The sequence below is a fragment of the Anguilla rostrata genome, chromosome 3 (genome assembly GCF_018555375.3).
Source record: "Anguilla rostrata isolate EN2019 chromosome 3, ASM1855537v3, whole genome shotgun sequence".
Classification (NCBI taxonomy): domain Eukaryota; kingdom Metazoa; phylum Chordata; class Actinopteri; order Anguilliformes; family Anguillidae; genus Anguilla; species Anguilla rostrata.
Genome location: NC_057935.1, coordinates 24,351,568 through 24,372,972, shown reverse-complemented (window position 1 = coordinate 24,372,972; position 21,405 = coordinate 24,351,568). Strand labels below are relative to the sequence as shown.

At 37.5% G+C, this 21,405-nt stretch overlaps 1 protein-coding gene across 1 annotated transcript in view; it reads left to right on the top strand.

Moving 5' to 3' along the window:
- Positions 1-17,360: 17,360 nt before the first annotated feature.
- LOC135250530 (fibroblast growth factor 14-like) overlaps positions 17,361-21,405 on the top strand; it is a 142,114-nt gene continuing 138,069 nt past the window's right edge. Inside the window, exon 1 of the mRNA XM_064326890.1 lies at positions 17,361-18,231. Within this exon, the coding sequence (XP_064182960.1) occupies positions 18,024-18,231 (208 nt within the window). The 5' untranslated portion in view covers positions 17,361-18,023. The remainder of the gene's footprint in view (positions 18,232-21,405) is intronic.

Below are 21,405 nucleotides of genomic sequence, written 5' to 3'. Positions count from 1 at the left end.
TTTTAGGTTTGAATTTCATTTACTTCCTTGCAATACCACAGTTGGAAAGTGTGCTTCTTAAAAAATAATAATAATAATAATAATAAACAAAAAAAAAAACATTTTAGAATGATAAAAATGAGCAATTTACTTATAATATGTACTAGAATAATGAATTCAAGTTATTCTTCTTGGGATGATTTTCTGCATAATAGAATGGTCACAATTATTTATTTTATATTTTATCATTTCAAATACCCCCCTTTTGAAATACCTCAGGGCTCAATTCTTTCCCTCCTTTGCATCAAATGAAAGGCGGGAAACTGTTTGTCTGGTTCTGTGGGCATTTCCATGCAATGGTTATGTGTTCGGATCTTTGGGGGGTTTCAGAATAAAAGACATTGACAAATGATGACTTCAAGTTAACGGTCAATAACCGACCACAAATATTTATAAGAATCTGAAGACTGCCGATTAGTCCAGCCAAAGTGAACCGAGGGGAGTTGGAGAACATAAAAGGTATTCAGAACACAATATCGCCATCTGCAGGTGAAAGTAGACTTTAATATTTAACAATGATTCCAAACACCCGCCAATAAAGTATTAATGCATCAACATAAATACGGAATTATACGCACACATAATGGTTTAAAAAGCTATTCATATCCCCAGATAAATGTTCACAACCAGTTGCATCTGTGATTGCAATCCATCAGTTTTCAAATATTGAAGCAACACAATCATTTCCATATTTGATAAGTAATTTGTGTACAAATAAGCCCTCTTGGATAATAATGGCTGCTAAATGCCAAAATGCAAATGCAAGTAATTAAGTAAGACAGTTACATAAAATGTGAAGATACTGAGTTTCAAGTAATCAACCCTTGACATTTTGTTATAGGTTCTGTCTCTGTGCAATAAAAAATATTTTCACATGTCAAATGATGTGCTATGGAAGAAGAAAAAAATCACACATTTCTCTACTTTTATAGAGACATTGTGTAAATGTGTGCAGTGCAATAATTTCACAAGAGAAATATTATTTGAAGAGTGCTATGTTTCAGACATGGGTGTCTGATAATAGCATGGTGTCACTGAGCCATTTATGTATCTAACATGTCCTGGGTGCCTTGATCTTATTTGAGCAGGGATTAGTGAACCTCCCTACAGACCTCAGTGAAGGACAATTAATTATATTCTATTTCTATTGTACTGTAAATGATTCATGAATAAGCAATGAACCGAAAAATGTTTCTTGCCCGATTGGCTGCTCAAATGATGGAGGAGTCTTGTACACTAGTTGACTTATGGGTGGTAAAATGGTGACTTGGCCCTTTTCATTTGGGATCTTCACAATCAATTTCTGCATATTTAATGCACATCAAGCCCCCTTAGCTACTTCTCTGCCTTATATCCAACAGATCAATAATTGCTGATTGGCTCATTGTGAATAGGAAATCCATCCCATAATCAAAGCTGTTGGCCAGATTCAGCATTAGCTGGGTCATCTGAATCCCTTAAGTACAGTTGGTTATCCTTCTTTTTCACTCTTTTTGAGGGATTGGCATCTGGATTCACATTCCAGGAGGGTAATTAATTCAAGAGAGGACTTGAGAACGAAGAATGTTCAAAACTGGCTCAACAATGAACTGAATGATAGTACGCTAAAAATATGATTTTCTGTTTTGTATGTTGACATATATTTTTTATTTTTGTAGTAGTATTATAGTTCTGCCCTCTTTGTGTTTCTACAGACAGAGGATAACAGATAGAAAAGAGACAATAAAAGCTAAGAAAGTAATATGATGGGTATCTAGTCCTGCACATATGGTCAAAAATCTGCTGCCCCACAGTCTGTGCCATGCAACTTTTTCTTTTTCTTTCTTCTAAATTTGACCCTATTCACCCAAATTTGTAGTATTTAATTTGGGCAATTGCAACTCTGCTCACTGCACATCCTTTAGAGCAGGGGTCTCAGTTTCTCACCGTGGTTTTTGAGCTTTCCGTTCAACCAGCAGCCAATTTAGGCCTTGGAAACAAGGTGTGCAGACTCTTTAGCCAATCAGTGACTTAAACTAGCACTTGAGAGCCGGAACACATCAAAAACCAGCAGACACAGCAGCCCTCCAGGACCTGATCCCAGATCCCTGCTCTAGAGCAACCACAGCTCTAGAGATGCAAGGGAGTACAGACTAGCATGTGTTCCTCACCAGGCAACCAGTGTTCACTCCTCTGCTCTGCAGTCTACCAGCTCTGCTGCACAGCAACTGTACTCCCTGCACAACTTGTCAGGGCAAAAAGCAGGTTCCCAATTGCTCATTGGGGGTTGCTGGTGTTTTAACGTACCAAGAAGCACCCATCTTAAAACCACCACTAACTTCTAAACAGCTCAAATGCACTGTTGAACTATTGGATGCAAGGTCACTGAAAAACAAAACATATAATTAATGACTTCATTGAGGATAATAATTTAAACTTTATTTTTTTAACAGAAACTAGGTTGGGCACAGATGGAGCGACCTCTCTTATAGAGGTGAGTCCTCTGAATTACAGTTTCTTTCAGATAATAAGAATAGGTAAAAAAGGAGATGGATTAGCCAGTATCTTTTAAGATAGTCTAACCAGTAAACATACTGCAGTTGGAGACTTTTCCTTGTTTGAGTATCTTGTTATTTAAATGTTAACTGTCCTGTACTCATTGTAACTGTCTGCCATTCACCAAAACAAAACACTATTTCTGCCTGAATTGTTCTCACTGACACTGATAAGATTGTTTTAGTTGGTGATTTTAATCTACATATGGACAATGGGACAGATTCCTAGGCTGTGGAGTTGATGAATCTTTTACATTCTTTTGATTTTAATGAACATATTACAGTACCAACTCACTGTGTACTGTGTTTTTTAATACAATGTTTTGTACTGAAAGCACAAAATTAAGATGACCACAAAATTAAGAAGCGTTCTTAGACTCCTCTGCAGCAGCCTGGTTCTCTGACCTTTGGAGTACAGCTGCATCTGACTCTGACGTGTGTCAAAACTCTGTTAATCAAATTGTTGACAATTTTAACAATAAATTGAAGACCACTATTGGCATTGTAGCTTCAAATAAACTTAAAAAGTAATGCTCAGGTCCTGAAATGCCATGGAGAAATGGTGACATCAGCCTTCTTAAAAATAATTGCTGTAAAACAGACCATAGCTGAAGGAAAACAAAACTACATATATAGTATGGGATTAATAGCTGTGCAACTACAATAAAGCTGTATGTATAGCAAGGCCCATTTTTCAAGGATTATAGCCAACAAGGGAAATAATTTCAGAATATTGTTCATTATGATTGCTTAATAAACCCACCCTCAGATAGTAACTGGTCTAGCCAAGCTTCATCATTAAAACGTGAATAGTTCCCATCTTAATTTCAAGAGAAGATTATATCGATATGTTAAAATATAAAATGATGCAAACTTGGGTAAACTCGATAATTGAATTAGACACTCAAACTACCGAGTGTGGCTAATATGAGCTCTTTCTCTGGGATTAATGAGGTTCAGCCGGGCAAAATTGTCTCACAAATGAAACCCTCTACCTGTCCTCTAGATCCCATTCCAACAGTTTTTTAAAGACGTCTTAGATTGTTTACCTGTTAATGTGTTGAAAATAGTAAATAGCTCTCTAGAGACTGGTAACTTCCCTGATGCTCTAAAGACGGCTACCACTATTTAAGAAAAATAGTTTGGGCAGTTCTGTCCTTATTCATTTTTGGCCTACATTGAATCTCCCTTTCCTAAGTAAAATGATAGAAACAGTGGTTTTTTTACCAAAATAAAAAGTTTCCGAAATTAAAACAATATTCACGATGATTTCCACTTTCACTCACTTATTATTATTATTATTATTATTAGTATTATTTAATGCAGAATCTCCAATCCCACCCGATTTTGGAATGTCCAATTTGCGAACTATGTGCAAGCATGCTCATATACGGTCCCTGCTGTCGGTTCGGGAGAGTGAAGGCATTCCGTGTTTCTCCATAGAAACATGCGCCTGCCAGCCGGCTGCTTCTTTTTATAGCCGTAAGCCACTCATGCAAAGAGCAGGGGCGAACGAGACCCATTCATATGCGTGTGCAGAGAGAGCAGCGAACAATGCTGGCTATCCCCACCACCTGTATCCTCCCCTTATCCCTCAGCGACACAAAGTCAATTATAGGGGTGTGCCGGCCACAGTCTGGCATGGGTCAGACTCGATCTGAGACTGGTGCTTGCAGTCATGACAACCTTAAAGAAATAGTTGATTGTTACTTATTATCATTACTGTATTACTGCGGGGGAAGGGAGAAGGAGGGGTATTACTGCATAATTTAGATATTTTTCTCTGGACAGAAGCAGCTTGACCAAGGGCTGTGAAACTTCCCACCTTTCGTTCAATGGTATGTAATTTAAATCTGGACAGGAGAAAAGCAGACCATGGGGAACATGGCATATTTTGCTTAATCAGCATACATTACAGGATATATGGCTGCGATTATCGTACCCAGGAAATGACTACCAATTAACAAGGGCTCATCTCAGTTCAGGATATGAACTGAAATTCAATTCATTCCATTCATGAACTATAAAATACCAACAATTCTGTGTGAGGATTTTTCTATGAATTCACCAAATTTCAATTTATTTAAATTTATTTCCCGAATTAACTAAATGTAAATGGAACTCAGCTCAACTGTGCCACCCACTCAGTTTTAGTCAGTTCCAGGTGAGGGCTTCATTAAATCTCTTTCTCCTTATTTTTATGAGGAGCTCTGGTCTCTGAACTCTGAGAGTGTGCGTGTGTGTGTGTGTGAGACTGAGATTGTTTTTGATTGTGGTGGAAAGTAACTAAGGTTACGGTTCTCTTGGGGTGGTGATGTTTATTTAGACATTCTCATTATGCATCAGGGCACCCATGGCACACATGATATTACATTCAAAATCAGAGCTAACAGTTCAGACCACAAATCTTTCCCACCATGTATGAACATGTCCCGTTCTCTAGCTAATATAACTAGGAACCTTTTTAAAAATAAGAACTTCCCTACAACACTCGTATAACATTGCCAGAAAGCTTCATGAAAGAAAAGCAAATGGGAACATTGAGTTAATGTTAGCAGGGTCCATTCTCATCGGTGCCATCTGTCATTAATGAAGCAATAAACTGCATCAAAGCACAGCCATTTGGAGGGTGAATATCATCTTGAGACTGAATAGAAGTGTTACTAGCTAGTTCCCATTCTCTGTTTTACAGACATAGAAGTAGTTGTCACTGTCTGTGAATTAAACACATGCTGTACACAAGCTTTGTAAATATGTTTGGGAACTGCATTCAAGCAATTATATCAGCCTGGAAACCTTCTGGCTGAAGAACCCTCACTCAATATAATGGTCATAATGGGCTGACATGTTTATCCAAAGCCCACTCCAGGTTGCAATGGAGTGGCAATTTAACACAGTAGTGCATGAACTCACTTCTAAGTTCCTACTCATAATCAACATTTCCCCTCATCAACCCAATCCACACCCCACCCCACCCCATCCCCCTATCCCCCCACACCCCAGTTGCCCCAGATGAAAATATAATCTGTTCCAATGCTCCTGTTGCTTCTGTGATATACACATTATCATGAAAAACCATGCATCACTCTAAATAAAAGTGTCTGTCAAATAATGTGCAATACATAAAGAATGAACACATTTTAAAAATAACATGAGTTAACACGAGAAATAAATTTGCTTCATCATCATACTTTTCACTCACAGGAGGATAACAACTCTAAACTGAACATTTAAGTTCACTAGAGGGTGCTAATGCAACCTGGCTATGCGACACACATCTGTAAAAAATATTATGTCCTTTTTATTCTGATATCACTGAAGTTAGATTAATAAAAATGCCTCATATGTAGCGATTTACAATCATACAAATTTCAGTATATGTTTATGTAGTGTGCTGCTAAGTGTCAAATTTTAGTCAAAGGATCTGAACTTATATTGACAATTAAATTATTGCATAGTTACTTGGCAAATGTACATAGACATTTAAGTTAAGATAGGTGTGGGGATCCCTATTGCCGGAGAATCATATTAGTTTCTGGATTTCATGTAGACTCATGTTTCTATCAATTACCCAGCCTCAATTAGCCAATTATCTGTATACTGTAGTGTGGTGTTGGTTTGCTTGTAGATTGGACAATAGTGAAACATACAGGGACCCAAGCACATTCTTCAGCTGTCACTCAAGAGCTTACCAATAAATGTCACCGATCTTACTAACAAATGTCACGTGTGAAATGATTGGGCTGATTAAATAATTAAGGTAAGAGGTTGGCATGAAATACAGAAACAGATATGGTCCTCCTGGAAAGGGTTATTATTTTGGCTTCAATACATCAAAAGGTTTTTTCCCCCATTGCAGGTGACTGAGAGTGACCAGGGAATCCTCTTTTCAATTTTCATCTTTTATGTGATTAGCATCTTTTATCTGGTTGAAAACCACCATTCTGTGGTTGGCATGTAATATTCTACAGCCTAATGTTCAGAGAGTGCGGTACTTTGTATAATGTGAAGATATAAAAGCTTGTGCTCAACCTCAGCCTAGGTTTGACATGAAAGAAGAAGACACAAAGCAACATGTTACAGCTGTGGTTTTCTATTTGAATGAAAAATGCCTGCCTTTAGCCAGGTTAATTGTTGTAAAACAAACAAAAAATAGGAATAAAAAAAAATGGGTACTGTGATGTTTAAAAACTTTTGTCAGTGTTCTGACAGTGAATGGATGAAAGGCATTGAAATGTCTGCTACAAAGACACCGCAAATCAGAGTAGGGTCCATAGTCCAGAACACCCAATACAATGCCGTTTTGGTAGGTGGCTGATTTTGTGGATTTTGCACGATTCTCATAGCTTGGAAATTACCCAAGTGAAAATACATTTAGCAGCAGTCAATGGTTTAGCTGAGATCTCCAGTCCCAGTTTCCCTCATATCTCCCTCCCATTCCATTTGACTTTAACTCCAGGTTCCCCATGTCTATTGCACGTTATCTACTAAAGATCCTTTGTAAATCAGAGGTCAGTCAGTGGGCTTAGTCAACACAACTTGTAAAAAGAGCCTACAGACTTGATGATTAAGATTTATTCTGCCAAAGTTGTTTTGGATAGGCCTTGGTAGCATTTTTCCACCGTTATTCTGTGGCTCTTGCAAGCTTTGATAAAAGTTCTTTAATCATCATTAACACTGGAGGGAGTACAGCAGAGAAGAATCACACACACACACGCACACACACACACGTACACACACACACGCACACAAACAAACACACTCACACACACACACCTTATATTCAAACAGTGCTTTCTGTAACATTCAAAATAAGTAATAGGAAAAAAAACAAAGTAGAGTCAATCTGGTGGAAACTAATATAAGAAGTGAATTATATTTGGCTGGGGGTGAAGCGTTTTATTTTTACATAAAATTACATCTCATTTTACTAAGAAAAATATGTCACAGAGGGTAATATTTCAAAGATGGGGTTGTCAGATGGTGTGTTACATCACAAATTAAGAGACTTTGTGAGAACAAGAAATCAATGCAAAATGTGTTGCCTCTCAGGCAGCTTGTAATTTCATTGAGGGTCAATAGGATTTATTGGCTGAATACATAACCACTGTTGGCAAGGTGCTGGGGTCTGGACAGTGCCACCTCTAGAAGGTTGAAAAGCAGCCCTGAATGTTGGCCAGTTGCTCATTTGCGAGTAGCTTTCACAAATCATATGACACATTTATACTCTGCAGAATTTCCCTCCAATCAGTTGTGGTCATTTGAGTAGCACTGCAAACTGTCCTTTGCATTTGCAGTTTGTATCAGTGTAGTTTCCCATTGGGTACTCAAGTTATCATCCTAATGTTAGTATTAATCATCGTAGAAACTAGTGCTTCTCACTGTTGGTCCCGGTGGCAGGTGGTTTACGCTGGACTCCTAGGCTCAGTTAATTAGAGTTGATTAGTTGGTTGACTGAGCTGTAACTCCACTAATAATCTGAAATCTCTTGACATTTACATGATAAAATGACCTTGTGTATTAGAAGGTTTGCTTCAACCAAAAAGGTAAAATTATCACTAAGATGAGAAATATACAGTGAGCTCCATAATGTCTGGGATAAAGCCATATATTTTTTTATTTATTTAGCTGTGTACTCCATAATGTTAGATTTGTAATTCATATGTGGTTAAAGTGCAGATTTTCAACCTTTATTAAAAGGTATTTGAATACATTTTGGTTTCACCATATATAAATTACTGCACTTTTTATACAAAGTCCCCTTATTTCAGGGTACCATAATGTTTAGGACAAATGGCTTCACTGGTGTGGCAAGGCAAAATGGGCCTTGCTATACATACCGCTTTATTGTAGTTGCACAGCTATAAATCCCATACTATACTTCACTTATTATTCAGGTGTGTTTGGTTGCTTCTTTACTGCAAGGTGGCTTTCAGTATCTAGTATATATTCAGTATGATTCTTGGCTTTTGATTGCCTTTGAAGTCTGTTCCTGGAATTTGTCAGCATAAAGACACAGTTGTGCCACTGAAAGTCAAGGAAGCCATTATGAGGCTGAGGCTGTTTAGAACATCATTAAGAGGAAAGAGAGCACTGGTGAGATCAGTAATCACAAAGGGCCCGGCAGGCCAAGGAAGACCTCTACAGCTGATGACCAAAAAAATGTCCTGTGAACAAATATATAACGAGGAAAAATATTTCAGCGCAAAAATGTCCAAGTAATATCCAAATCTAGATTCAAGTCCAAATTTGCTATTCCTTGCCTCCAAAGAAAATTTCTGGTTAGAATACGCGGTCTATATCTTTTAATTGTCCAATCAAAATTCTTATTATATGTCTCATTCAGATTGACTGCAAGACACAACAGTGATGACATCACATCTTGAGGATAATAAAAACTTAGGATGACAAAAACGTAATCAGTTTAACCAATCCTAGTTAGAACTAAAGCCAGCATATATAGTGATCTATCGAGACAAGAATTCGGCCCATACAGAATATGAATTCCGAGTAGCATGATTAACTTTTAGAAGATAATAATTCTCAGAAGTTATTTGCCAAGAATTTACAACTAAAGTATACAGTTAGCATACAAATAACTTTTACTTATCCTTTGTTCAAAAGTACATTGATCCAATGACACAATGTGCATTGTTTCATTCATCACTAGTTCCTATTTTTTATTTATTTCAATAAAAAGGGTATTATGACAAAAGTAAGCTGTCAAACTATATTATGGGTTTTCTAATGAAAATGCTTAACCAAAATCTGCATGTCACTTCTACCACAACCACTTGAACTGAATATGTGTTACTGTTTCATAACTAACATTTCTCTTAATCTCAGGGTACATCCAGAACAGTTCTGCATGTCATTCCAGTCCCTGTATTCTCTAGCAGTTTATATAACAAGATCGCTTAGCATGTCTGGAGGTAGCCTCATCATACCACATTTTAAAACCACACGGGTCTTTTCCCCTGGTTAGCATAAAGGAACATTAGAACGGCACTGAGAATTTCTGCCTCAGAAGCCACAGCAATACATTTCTTTTTCTTTTTAAGTCTGACAAAATCGTCAGATGATATCCTCAGGAGTGCTATGATACTTTGTGTTACACGAAACAGATCGATAAGGAGATTCACGAAGCCCCAGTGGGGACTGTAGACAACAATTCTTGTGAGCACTTCCCGATTTAAATGAGGTTGATGTTGCTACATCCATTTTAACTGCAGATCCAAGAGACAAAGGTATGGCAGTTCGGCCTTACGTCAAAGGCGGAGAAGGTGACATCCTTTCATTTTGAATTTTCTCTTATTTTTTTTTCTCTGCAAATTGTGATTATCAAGGTGGATTTTTCCCCAGAAGGAAAGTATCCTTGAATATGTAATTGCCTGTAGATTAACAACAGAATTGACACTGAACAATTGGGACATAATGCTAGAACATGTTTTTGTTAGCATTATATTGCTTTCAGCCCATTTCATTATGTTGTAATGTGCATTTGTGTAAAGATAGTTTGCTATGTGTATTCCCTTGCACTGGGGGAAATGAATAAAAGTTATTTTATAAGTATAAAAAAGTACTATAACAGACATTCATGTGATGTGTATTCAAAACGTATTGAGTATGAAAGTCTTATCGAGTGAAAGATGCATGATCATTATTAGAGAAAAGCTTGCGGCACACATAACTCATCTCTAAATGTGTCTCATTGTCTCTCTTGCTGGGCTGACTGTGGGAAAAGCAATCTGTAGGCGTCTGGTTTCAAAGTGGCCCAGTTCCCTGTGGGCTTCACAGTCACAGCCAACATACGAGAATACAGCGTGACCAAAGTAGGCCGTTAATGTGTTTTAATGTTGTAATGTCTACTGTACTTTTCATTAAATCACCTGCCTTTGCCATATAATATTTACATTTGTTTATAAAGGCTTTTGCATTTTCTATTTGAGCATTGACTCTGCATTAATCTGATTTGACTCAGACTCAGGTAGATTGAATTGTCACAGTAACAATAAAACCATTAAACATCCTCTATAACAAATAGTACAAGTCATAGGCTGTAAAAGTGAACCAAGAGATCAATACTTACTGACCAATAGCTACTTAAAATGAGGAATTTACAAATGAAAGGTTTAACACCACGTAGTGAGACAGCTCTGCAGACACAATCGCCATGTTTTAATTCCATAGAATATCCTCAAAATATCTCATAGCAGTGACAGAGATAAGCATGCTCTCTGATTTTAGCTGTCAGCATGCAGTTCATTCTGTACTAAACACTAAATATTTTTTTCCGATGGTCAGTGTTAACCAATTTACAACAGAAAATCTGTTTGCATAATCTGGTTAAAAGCAAAACTGAATGGCTCTAATGACGCATATAGAGATCCATCTGCTTTACCTTGAAATTGCCACTCAAACTGAATTGCTAATAATTAAGAGAAATCACAATAATGGTTTATTAATTACAGGGCACTAGTAAAATCCATTAAGGCCAAATTGTAATTGAAAAATGTTTCCAACAGCACATTTTTAAATACATTGTTTAGAAAGACATGAATTGCTAACAATTATCTCAAGTGGCATCATGTAATTTGTCTCAGCGGTCTGATAGGCCTTAATTTAAACCATTATTTACTTATACTTTGGGAAAGCAAAACCTTTCTTTGCACTCTGCTGTAGAGCATGGACTACATTGAACAGCACCAAAGTGATTATTTTGGGGGTGATTCCTGTTCTCTTCATTTCAATTTCATTCATAAAAAAATAAATGCTGATTATTTCTAATGGTGAGAAAATAAATATGCATCCTCCCACTTTAAATGAGTTCTCAGAGCTCTCTGGCAAGGTTCACTGTTTGATTGTCCTTCTGCCCACAACACAGGTGATCCTTTTCATCTGGATCAATAAGGGTAGCATACAATGTCTTTCCCAAGACCACAACTGCAGGAGCCCACCGGTGATACAAGCATTCCTGCAGTGCTTAGCTCAATTTTCAGACACCACAAGAAGCTTTAATATTGGTTTTATTTTTGGCCTGGCTTTATTACTTATGCCAAAAATAGTGCACATTCATAATAGTTCACTAAACGTAATGGCATGAGATGAACAATGGCATGAGACACATGGCTCTGTCCTCATCTTGTTTGCTCAGCTGCATACTGCATAAAGGATGAGAAGCCAGCCTCACATGACATCCTGTTCCTTTAATATTGTAAATGACAAAGACAGTGTCCTGTACATAATTGTTGAACTCAGCCCCTAAATTCATGGGGGCCGTAGGCTGATTTCAAGCAAAATATCAAGGTGAATTTCACTTCCAATACGTCCAAGGACAATGTGCTAAAAGGGATATTGTATACTTTGTCCAATGTGGCCTGAAGCAGATTTGTACACACAGCTATTGGTGTTCTTATCATTCACTTAACCTAAAGCCCTTTCATGACAAATACTCATCTTCCTCTGGGTGCTATTCAGGGTGACAGAATGATTTAGTTAAAGTCTTCAAAAATGTTCCATTCTACTGATCGACTGATGAATGTCAGGAATGCTTTGGGCTGTTCTAAGACACAGGCCAGCAAGAGAAAAAAAAAAAATATATATATTTAAAGATTCAAAATATGTCACTCTCAAGTTCTTAATTGATCTTCCACTGAGGCTTTAAAAAACATAATTGTCTTTTCTCAGGAAATTCTGTTCATGAATGGCATATCACCCATTACGTAAATTGAATGTTGCAATATATTTGAAATATGTGGACTTTGAGGACATTTATAACTATGATAAATGTATCAAATGTAAATATATATTGCAATAAGTAAAAGAAGCAACAATTTGATTATTTGTCCAAATATTACCTGTTCTTGATTTTGATATATTAGTAGTACATCAGATTTTTGTAAGGGAAGGTAGCCACCTTGGTCTAAGGAAGGACATGGCTAACCCTTCAGTTGGCTAAGGGATGCAGCCAGGTGAAATCTCCTGTTCACCCACCATGGTGAAAAGAGAAGGACAGCGATCAGGACTACACTCTTCAGAGATGTCTCTACACTGGATGAGGTTATAACTTATATGGAAACAAGTAAACAAGCATCCACTGGGTTCCTGATGGAAAATTATACCCTGGGACAGGTGTACAGTATCTGCTCATCATAACTAAATAAGCCACAAGGGAAGAGGGCAGCACTAAAGGGCTTCTGGGACTCTTCTTCTGACTCTGCAAAACAGAGATGAGCATGATGCACATAGCACACCCATACAGACATGGAATATACTGGAATACACTTCAAATATGTGGACACTTGGAAAATACGATTAATATATTTCACAATATTTTTTAAAATACTGTAATATCTGACGGCAGCGATAGTTGGTATATTTGCCCATATAGTGCTATGCAAGTTTGGGCAGCCCAGTGAAATTGCATGTTTTGTTGATTTTTTTATGTGAAAACAAGTTAAAGTCTGCAGGCAACAATTATTTTTATTCACTAAATTTAGCATGTGCTTAAGGGCAGGTAATGGAGATAAAAAAATAAAAAAATGTTTGCAGACGATATAGATCTGGCGTTCCAGCACTGATACACAAATACTGACAATTAGCTAGCTAGTCTATCAGCTTTGCTGAAACTTGAAATATTTGCATTTGTGTGCAAGGGATTTAATTTATTAAAGTGTAAAGCATGTCAATGAAGTAGGTATGCAATTCCTTATTCAGTCCATTTTTTCAAAATGTGAAGTGTTAAGTACAGTAAGTGTAGAGAGAGAAAGAAGGTGGCGTTGTCATGGAGAGAAGTATATAGGAGAGAAGCATTAGCGGAGAGAAAAGGAGGTGAAAGAGTATGGAGACAAATTGCTAGGTTGTAGTTTTTTGCCACTTAAATCTGATCCACTTGGTTAATCAATAATATAGTCATGCATAGTCAACCTTTATGTGGATAAGAAAATTAACCTATTCTGGGCATAAGTACCTTGGTTAAGTCCTACTGAAGGTGAATGTTATCTACACAATCATTACTGTATGACATTACATCACCTTTGCAATCACTTATCCAAGCGCAAAATACAGAAGTGAAGAAGCCTTAGTCTCAGGGATGCAAAAGTGCGATATCACCAAGAAGGCCGTTTGTGACCCGTAAGTGTAATGTTAAACTAGCAAGCAACAATTTATATTCTAATGAAAAAACGAGACGTACAAAATATTTTTACACAGCTATACCTGTAACATTATCCCAAAAAGGAAATATGAAGATCCAAAACTAAATAAATAAATAAATAAATAAATAAATAAATAAATAAATAAATAAATAAATAAATAAATAAATAAATAAATAAATAGTATTTAATGGGGATCAAGAGGCTTTGGTGTAATCTGTAGATGTGAGTTTTCAGTCTGCTGGGCAGGGTTTCTGCTGTCCTTATTGCAGTGGGAAGTTCATTCCACCTTTCAGGGGCCAGAACAGATAAGGCATGTGACAAAAGTCGAAAAGGGTGGGGGGGGGGGGGTGGGGGGTGGTGGGAGAGGTTCGGTTGGTGAGTAGGATCTGCTGATCTTTGAAGATATACCATTTACAGTGTCGTGCAAATTTTGGGCTCCCCTGCTCAAACTGCATGTTGATTTTCTAAGTGAAATGAAGTTACCACACCCAGAAAAGGACAGGATTTTTTATTTTTCCCATTTTACGTTTGAATGCCAATCCACAAAATTTGACTTAATATCATCAACTGAAAGTTCTAATATCTATGTAAAACAGGTTGTTCAGGCCTGCCAGCTAGAATTTACAACCATCACATCTGTTGTTAAAAGCAAGAGTAAATTTCCATCTTATAGAAGTATTCAATAGCTGAGCTGAATTACCTCTGAACATATTCCTGTTCGAGCTTGTTAGAATCTTTTAAAAATAACATCATGGTGCTTAGCCCTGCTTCCAACAACATAAGGTCACGTTAAATAATAAGTAAATTGGCAGCTTTTAGATTGGCCAGACCTTGTCAGAAATTAAATAAGCTGGACTTACCGTTTTTTTTGCACACCTTATCTTGGCATCACCCAATGAGGACAGGCATCCTTAAGCCCCGCTGTTGCTGAGTAAGGCATTTCAGACAGCTCCAGGAATTTTTTTTTTTGTAGTTGGTTTTGGAAGGGTTTTCCTATTTGTATTTTGGTGGTGGTTCCTTGGTTGTGTGAGTTTTGCTTGTTTCCTGTTGTTTCTGTTGCACTGAAACTGGAAAATGGTAATACTCTGGCATGGTCTGGCTTATCAGTCTCTCTTTTCTGGTCATTTCCAATTAACATCTTGTTTAATGTGTTCTGTTTTTGAAAATTAGAAGTAGTGAGTCTACATTCATGATGATTTCAATTAATTATTCTAACTGACTCCATATATTTTTAAAATTAAATTATATAATCTTAAGACCTGATATAATTTGTTTTGATTTGTTTGTTGATTTCATCAGGTTACTGCAGAGTGACTTATTAAGAAATTCAGCAATCTAATTGATAATTATAATTGTTTCAACAATTATTAAATTAAATCACAGAAAATATTTTTTTAAGTGTAGGTTAAGTGAGAGGATCACGCAATACTACCTGTGTTCAGTATTCGGAGTGCTTAACATTTTAACAAGGGCTTTGACTGTAGGAACTGCTAGATTCAGAAAATGAACATTTTTTTTTTACTTAATGCTCACTTCCTCGACAGGTATAAGAAAATACCTAAACACTTCCAGCTTGGAATTTCAAGTAAAAAACATTATTAAAAAATGCAAGTTATGGGGAACTGTAGAAGTTAAGACACATCTCCGATAGAACTTATAGTAGACTGGGCAGGTATGCAAAGCAAAAGCCAAACATTATTGCAAAGGACCTGCAGAAAGCTTTAGCTGACACTGGAGTAATGGTGCATTTGTCCACTGTGCAGCAATGCTTAAACAAAAATGATGGACATGGAAGAGTTTCAGAAGGAAACCTGAGCTCTCATCACAAAAGCCAACGTCTGCAAGTATGCAAAACAACACTTAAACAAGCCAGAGACTTTTTGTAACAAAAGTGCTGTGTATTGCTAAAATAAATTACCGCTTTAACTCTTTGATGTAAGTCAACCAATGAACTACTGGCAAACAAACCAGGCTGTGATAAAGCCAAAGAAGTGATATAGCTCATATGCAAAAATCTTTAATTTGTTCAAAAAAAGAGCAAAAAATAAATAAATAATAATAATTAAATTAAAAAATTAAAAAATCAAGAATGTGTTTCAGCCTTAAGATTCTCAGGACATTGATATGAATATTTCTCTGCCTGTGATTAATGAAAGAAACTGACGCACATTTGTACACTGTAATCTCTGCAAAAGCTGTTTGCATTGTTAACTAGTCCATTTAGTCCAAAACTAATTTGCATAAACTGACAGTGCAGATTAATACAGAGCATTTTGATGCGTAATCTGTAGATGGCAAGGAGGTTGTATAATTTCATATCTGTTTATGAACAGAATAGCTAAAAAAAACAAAACAAATTTGGATAATCAGTGATGAAGAAACTACCTATAGAACAATGACGAAATTGTTTTATATTGGGAGTGACAATATGAATGTCTGTTATAGATATGCACAGTAGTTTGTGCCACTTTAGTTCTCCCACAGAACCCGATAGCTTCTCATTATGCACCTCACAATGTAGCTATCATAGATAATGGACGCATGACTTTTTATCCTATTCACAGACTGATGACTGATGTTATGTAAGTGCACAGTGTGCACAGCACAACAGATAAGTGGGAAAGAAGAGGTAAATACACGTAAGTACACTGACCGCAGCAGCCCCACAGCATTTAACTGCATGGTATTTGTTTACTGCCTGATTCTTCTTCATAGTTATATAGGCACTTTTCCAGTTGGAGAACAATATCACTTTGTTAAATTGCAATCATATAAAGATATCCTCAGGCAAATATACAAACTGAAAATTATGTATTTTGCTGAAATTAAGATATTTCCATCTCAGGGGGTTTATTGATAACATGTTGCTTTAATGCTGAGAAAAGGGGAAATTCCAGGTCAGCTCATGTCCCATTTAAAATCCAACCTCGGTGATCTCCAAGCGTTTTAAGTTCTTCACGTCATATAACTGCTCACAGGACGAAATCCTGTAGATAGTTCTCGTATATGCTGTCTCGATTTCCAGACTATTACCCCTAGAAAGTGTTGCGGTAGTGTTTTCAGTGGAAGGTTCTGTAAGTATATTGTACAGCAAGGCTACATTGCGTGCAAGGCTGGGTTGTTTATCTGGGGAACACTAAAAACGCCTGTGGTTAGCCTATCGCAGGTTAGTTGTAGTGAGGTAGAAAACATGGCTATATTGCAGAAAATTCTAATGAAAAAAATATATTCGTAAAAAGGCTAAGCGAACAGCTAAAATAACTTGTTGATTCTAGAGACGGCACATAATGCAATGGGTACATCACCCCTATTATTTCCTAGACCGAGTACAATTGCCTCAGTTTGACACTGGTAATTTCTCCAATATAGCTCCAAGCTCTGCACTCTTCTGGAAATAGGAAGGCTGGCAGGCACCTACACGTACAGTATCTGAACTGCAGTCTTAATTTTTAATTCAGAGAACGTTTCGTACGGAGGCTAGGAACTGAAACGTGCGCCGAAACCTCTCACACGTTCATTCACCAGCTTAATGACAATATTTCCTATCGTCCGAAAAAACAGAAAACGTCTCATTCGTGACGGTGCTCATAACCACGTGTTCACGTAATGGAAAGCCAATCTTTCAACTCAACCCCTCCTCCTCCCGTCTATTTTCTATCGCACAGAGAACGAAGGCGAAAAGAAACACATGCAAATATTTTTCTGGACGCGCCATACTCACGGAAGACACAGAAATGTCAGTGATATATTTGTAAAACCAAAAGGAAAGGAAAGAAAGAATCTAGAACAACATCGTCGCGTCAGGATACACATGCACATTCTTAAGAGGGAATAACATCCTGGCTTATCCCACACATCTTTTTTAAACGATGAAGGAAGCAGCTGTTGGAAATTGATCTCAGCAATGTACAGGTTTAATTGAACTGACTTGGTTTGGCTATATGTTTTCTTGGGGCGCCCGTTGCAGTCTTTACATAGGATGCATCCTCGCCTGGCTTTCGATGCTGTACAGATCCACCCATCTTCAGAGTGATGAACTAAAAAGGCAATGGTTTTATCTCCGGATATCATCCCTGTTTTGCAGTTTTTCCATTAGTTCTGTTTGTTTACCTGCTTCACCTCTCGTCTTGTGCGACACATGCAATTTATAGAGTATATATTTTTTTATTACCAACAACCTGAGGTGGCATCATAATTTTAAGTGGCCGGGAAAATATTGCCATTCAGAGGTTCAACAAAACATTTAACCACGTGAACGAAAACGCAGAAGACTGGGAAATTACATATTTCTTCTATGGTACAATTGGTAGCCCTGTCCTGGAGAACTGATTCAGTTGTATTATTATGCAACCGCAAGGATCTCTTCTTTATCTGGGTGTCTAAGCTGCTGGATTGTTCTTCGCCCAAATCAATGTGGTTTCTTTGGAACATTTTCAGCAAAGGAACGCATATGCTGCAGTGTCTTTGTGGCAAGAGTCTTAAGAAAAACAAGAGCCCAAGTGGTAAGGCATAGTGCGTTGCTTCTTTCCACTGATTGCACTGTTCTACACTGTTTATGGTGATGGTGTTGATCGTGTTTGCACAGCAAGTACATGCTGGGGAAACGGGGAATAAGTTATCCCGCGGTGCCGCTGCTTGAGAACCAGACAGGACTCAAACGTCTAACGTCAAAACGGAAAGCCCCGAAACGCAACCAGGTTGATAGTGCAGCTTTCAACTTTTTAAATAAGGTTCAGTCGTAAGATAGTATGACACTTTTTAATATAATGGCGACATCCGTATGATACTGGTGGTCCATGTGCCTTGTATTTTAATGCGGTTCTCCTTATACGGGGTTTATTTCTGGGTTGCTGCAGCAGCATTTTTTTGCCCTGCAACACTTCTCCGTTTGTGTTTCAGGAGATCTGATTGTAAGGTCTATTAAGCACCATTAGTTTATTTTATAAACAATTACATCGCCTGAAAATACATCAAAGGCATCAGGGATATCTTGCTTGATCCATGTCCTCTGCTGTGCACATACATTTCTACAGACTCGGCTTTAGTCTAGGCAATATGTAAATATCGACGAGTCCGCTTTCGAGATCCGCAGTTCGTTGAATTCGTAGAGATGATTGATGGTCTAGCAACCTCAATGTCTGTCCCCTTTAGTTACGTCTGGATTTCAAAGCCATAGATGCGATGCGTAAAAGTGTATATTCCTTAGCCATTCTTTTAGAACGCCTTTTTTCCCTCGACATTTTCATTTATTTTCCTCAAACAGGTTGTTGTGATGAATACTTGAAAACATGTGTTGCGAAAGTGCAGCACATCTTACCATGTTTAAGATATGGTTAGGTGGCTTAAGTTGATGTGTTTGACAGTCATGGGATAAAAAAGCTCAGCTTCTGTCTCCGACGTTGGCACTGCAGTGTAGTAGATCATAGCTCCATTGCCTCACCGGCAACGGGAGGGTTGACGATTTAACCCGTTTAATTTGCCGTCCATATTATTGTATAACTTCAATGTCAAAATTAAGCAAAAGAATGTCTTTAAAATGTCGCATTTGTATCATGCGATAGGGGCGATTGTGGATGTGCAGACGTATCCGTGTGGAAGTCTCTATTATTGTAGGACCTCCCCTAGAAGAAATGTGCTGCAGCAAAACAGCTAACTTCCAGAAGTAACACTCGAGGGACGATTAAACCAATGCTGTGTATGATAAAATACCGTTTGAAAAACACAGCGTCGGCTGCAGTGTTTCTTGCCACAGCCACCACGTCTGCATTGTACGTAGGTATCCAAAGTGGTGCAGGTTACACTTATCACATTATTCAAAATGTAATACTCACTGCGGTTTGGGGTATTTGCGCTATGGATGCGGAAAGCTATCTGGCAGCTGGATGTGAAATAGGTATAACGACGCTCTTTATGACAATACTCTTTCACACTTCAGCTCGAATTATTTTATAGTTAACGTACTGTATACCAATTGCCTATACATAGAAAAAAGGGTATTTTTAGGGCAGAAAATCTTCAGAGTCGAAAGGTGTTGCTGCTTAAAGCGAGGTCATCTGGTCCACCAGATGGCGGTTTCAGATGGCCTTGTAGACTAATGTTCGCATGTCTGGGCCACAATCTTGACAGGGCCACAGCACCTCATTGAGATTGCTCCCGTTTTCTGGTGAGCTGAGAGGTAAATTAAGATTTACTTTCCATCGGAAGTGGAGGAAGCTGGTTGTTTGCGGAGTTGCACATCAATAGTCCACCTCACTAAGAAAAGAGAATGAAAACCCTGTGAAAAATATTTTATTTTTCTTTGAGACTTAAATACAAATTAGTGCTGTGTGTTTGGCTCACACTTTGGACGTAGCCTATACTTCCAGTAACCTTTAGTCATCCTAATGGTTCAGTACCTCTAAAATGAACCAAACCAATAGACATACTGTTTTACATGTTCTAGCCAGAAAAAAAAAAGAAAAAAAAAAACTTCCATTATCCTTAAACATATGATTTCATGAAGTTTCCACACAACGATGTTTTCATGTCCCTGCGAAAGACACTTTCATTATCTTCATCAGAGAATAATCTGCATGTATTTGTATGGCTTTCTAAAACAAACACGCCTGCATTCCATTTCTTGTGAGTTTGCTCCTTTTTATTGTATTCTTGCCTTTGACTTGTATTACCATGTGGTGAACCATGCAAATCTACAGTTTACATATTCTCCAGTCAATCATTTCTGGTTTGTGCCTATGTCATTACCAAAGGAGAAGGTCTCAGGCATAAACCAAAGGAGCAGGTCTCAATGCATCTGTATAGTGGTCACTCAACTGCTACTCTCTAGGACTGTAACTTGATGAAGTTGCTTCGTTATATTCTCACACAATAGGTCTGCATGATCCCATGATCCTTTCATTTGTGCATAATTTTTTATTTTATTTTATTCATCAGACCTTTCTATGGTTCCTCTGTCATTGAGAAAGCAAATAAGGGGGACAAACAAACACTCAAAAAAATGAAAAAGTTAAAAAACATGACTGATTCAGTTTTGATGCATCTATTATTTATTAATTATTCCTAATTATTAACTATGACCGGCATTTTACTTTATTACTTTACTTGCATTCACAAAGACATAGCCAGCTTTTGCTTGCATATGATGTTGCCTCTTAGAACAAATGTAGTGGGATTTCTTGAAACAGTGTCCGCTACACATTTGCATAATACTTTTACTGTAGGTGGTGTGTGTGTGTGTGTGTGGGCGGGTGCTTGTGTGGGTAGGCATGATGCGTAGGTCTGGCTGTTGTGGGCTATTGAGGCCTTCTGCTTTATAGTTAGATATAGTTTTATTTCACATGAGGTGCTTAACATTGCTGATTTTCCTGCTGTTGTTACTTGATTGCTGACCGTGTAGCAATTTTAGCATCATAGCAGGTGTGTAAGAAGTATGTATTATTGTTTAAGGAAAACAAGTATTTTCCTAAAACTATAATCATTTTTATGTGTGAGGTCAACAATAACAACCTCTCCTCTACAGTACATATGTAATGCATGCTGTATATAATTTGAAGGATAAGGGATGAATACAAATGTAAATGAATTATCCTTTATCTGAAGGTAAGGCCCCTAACTTTCTATAGATTACTGAATTGTATTACATTGTGTGATATGATAGCTTCCTTATGAGTTAATGC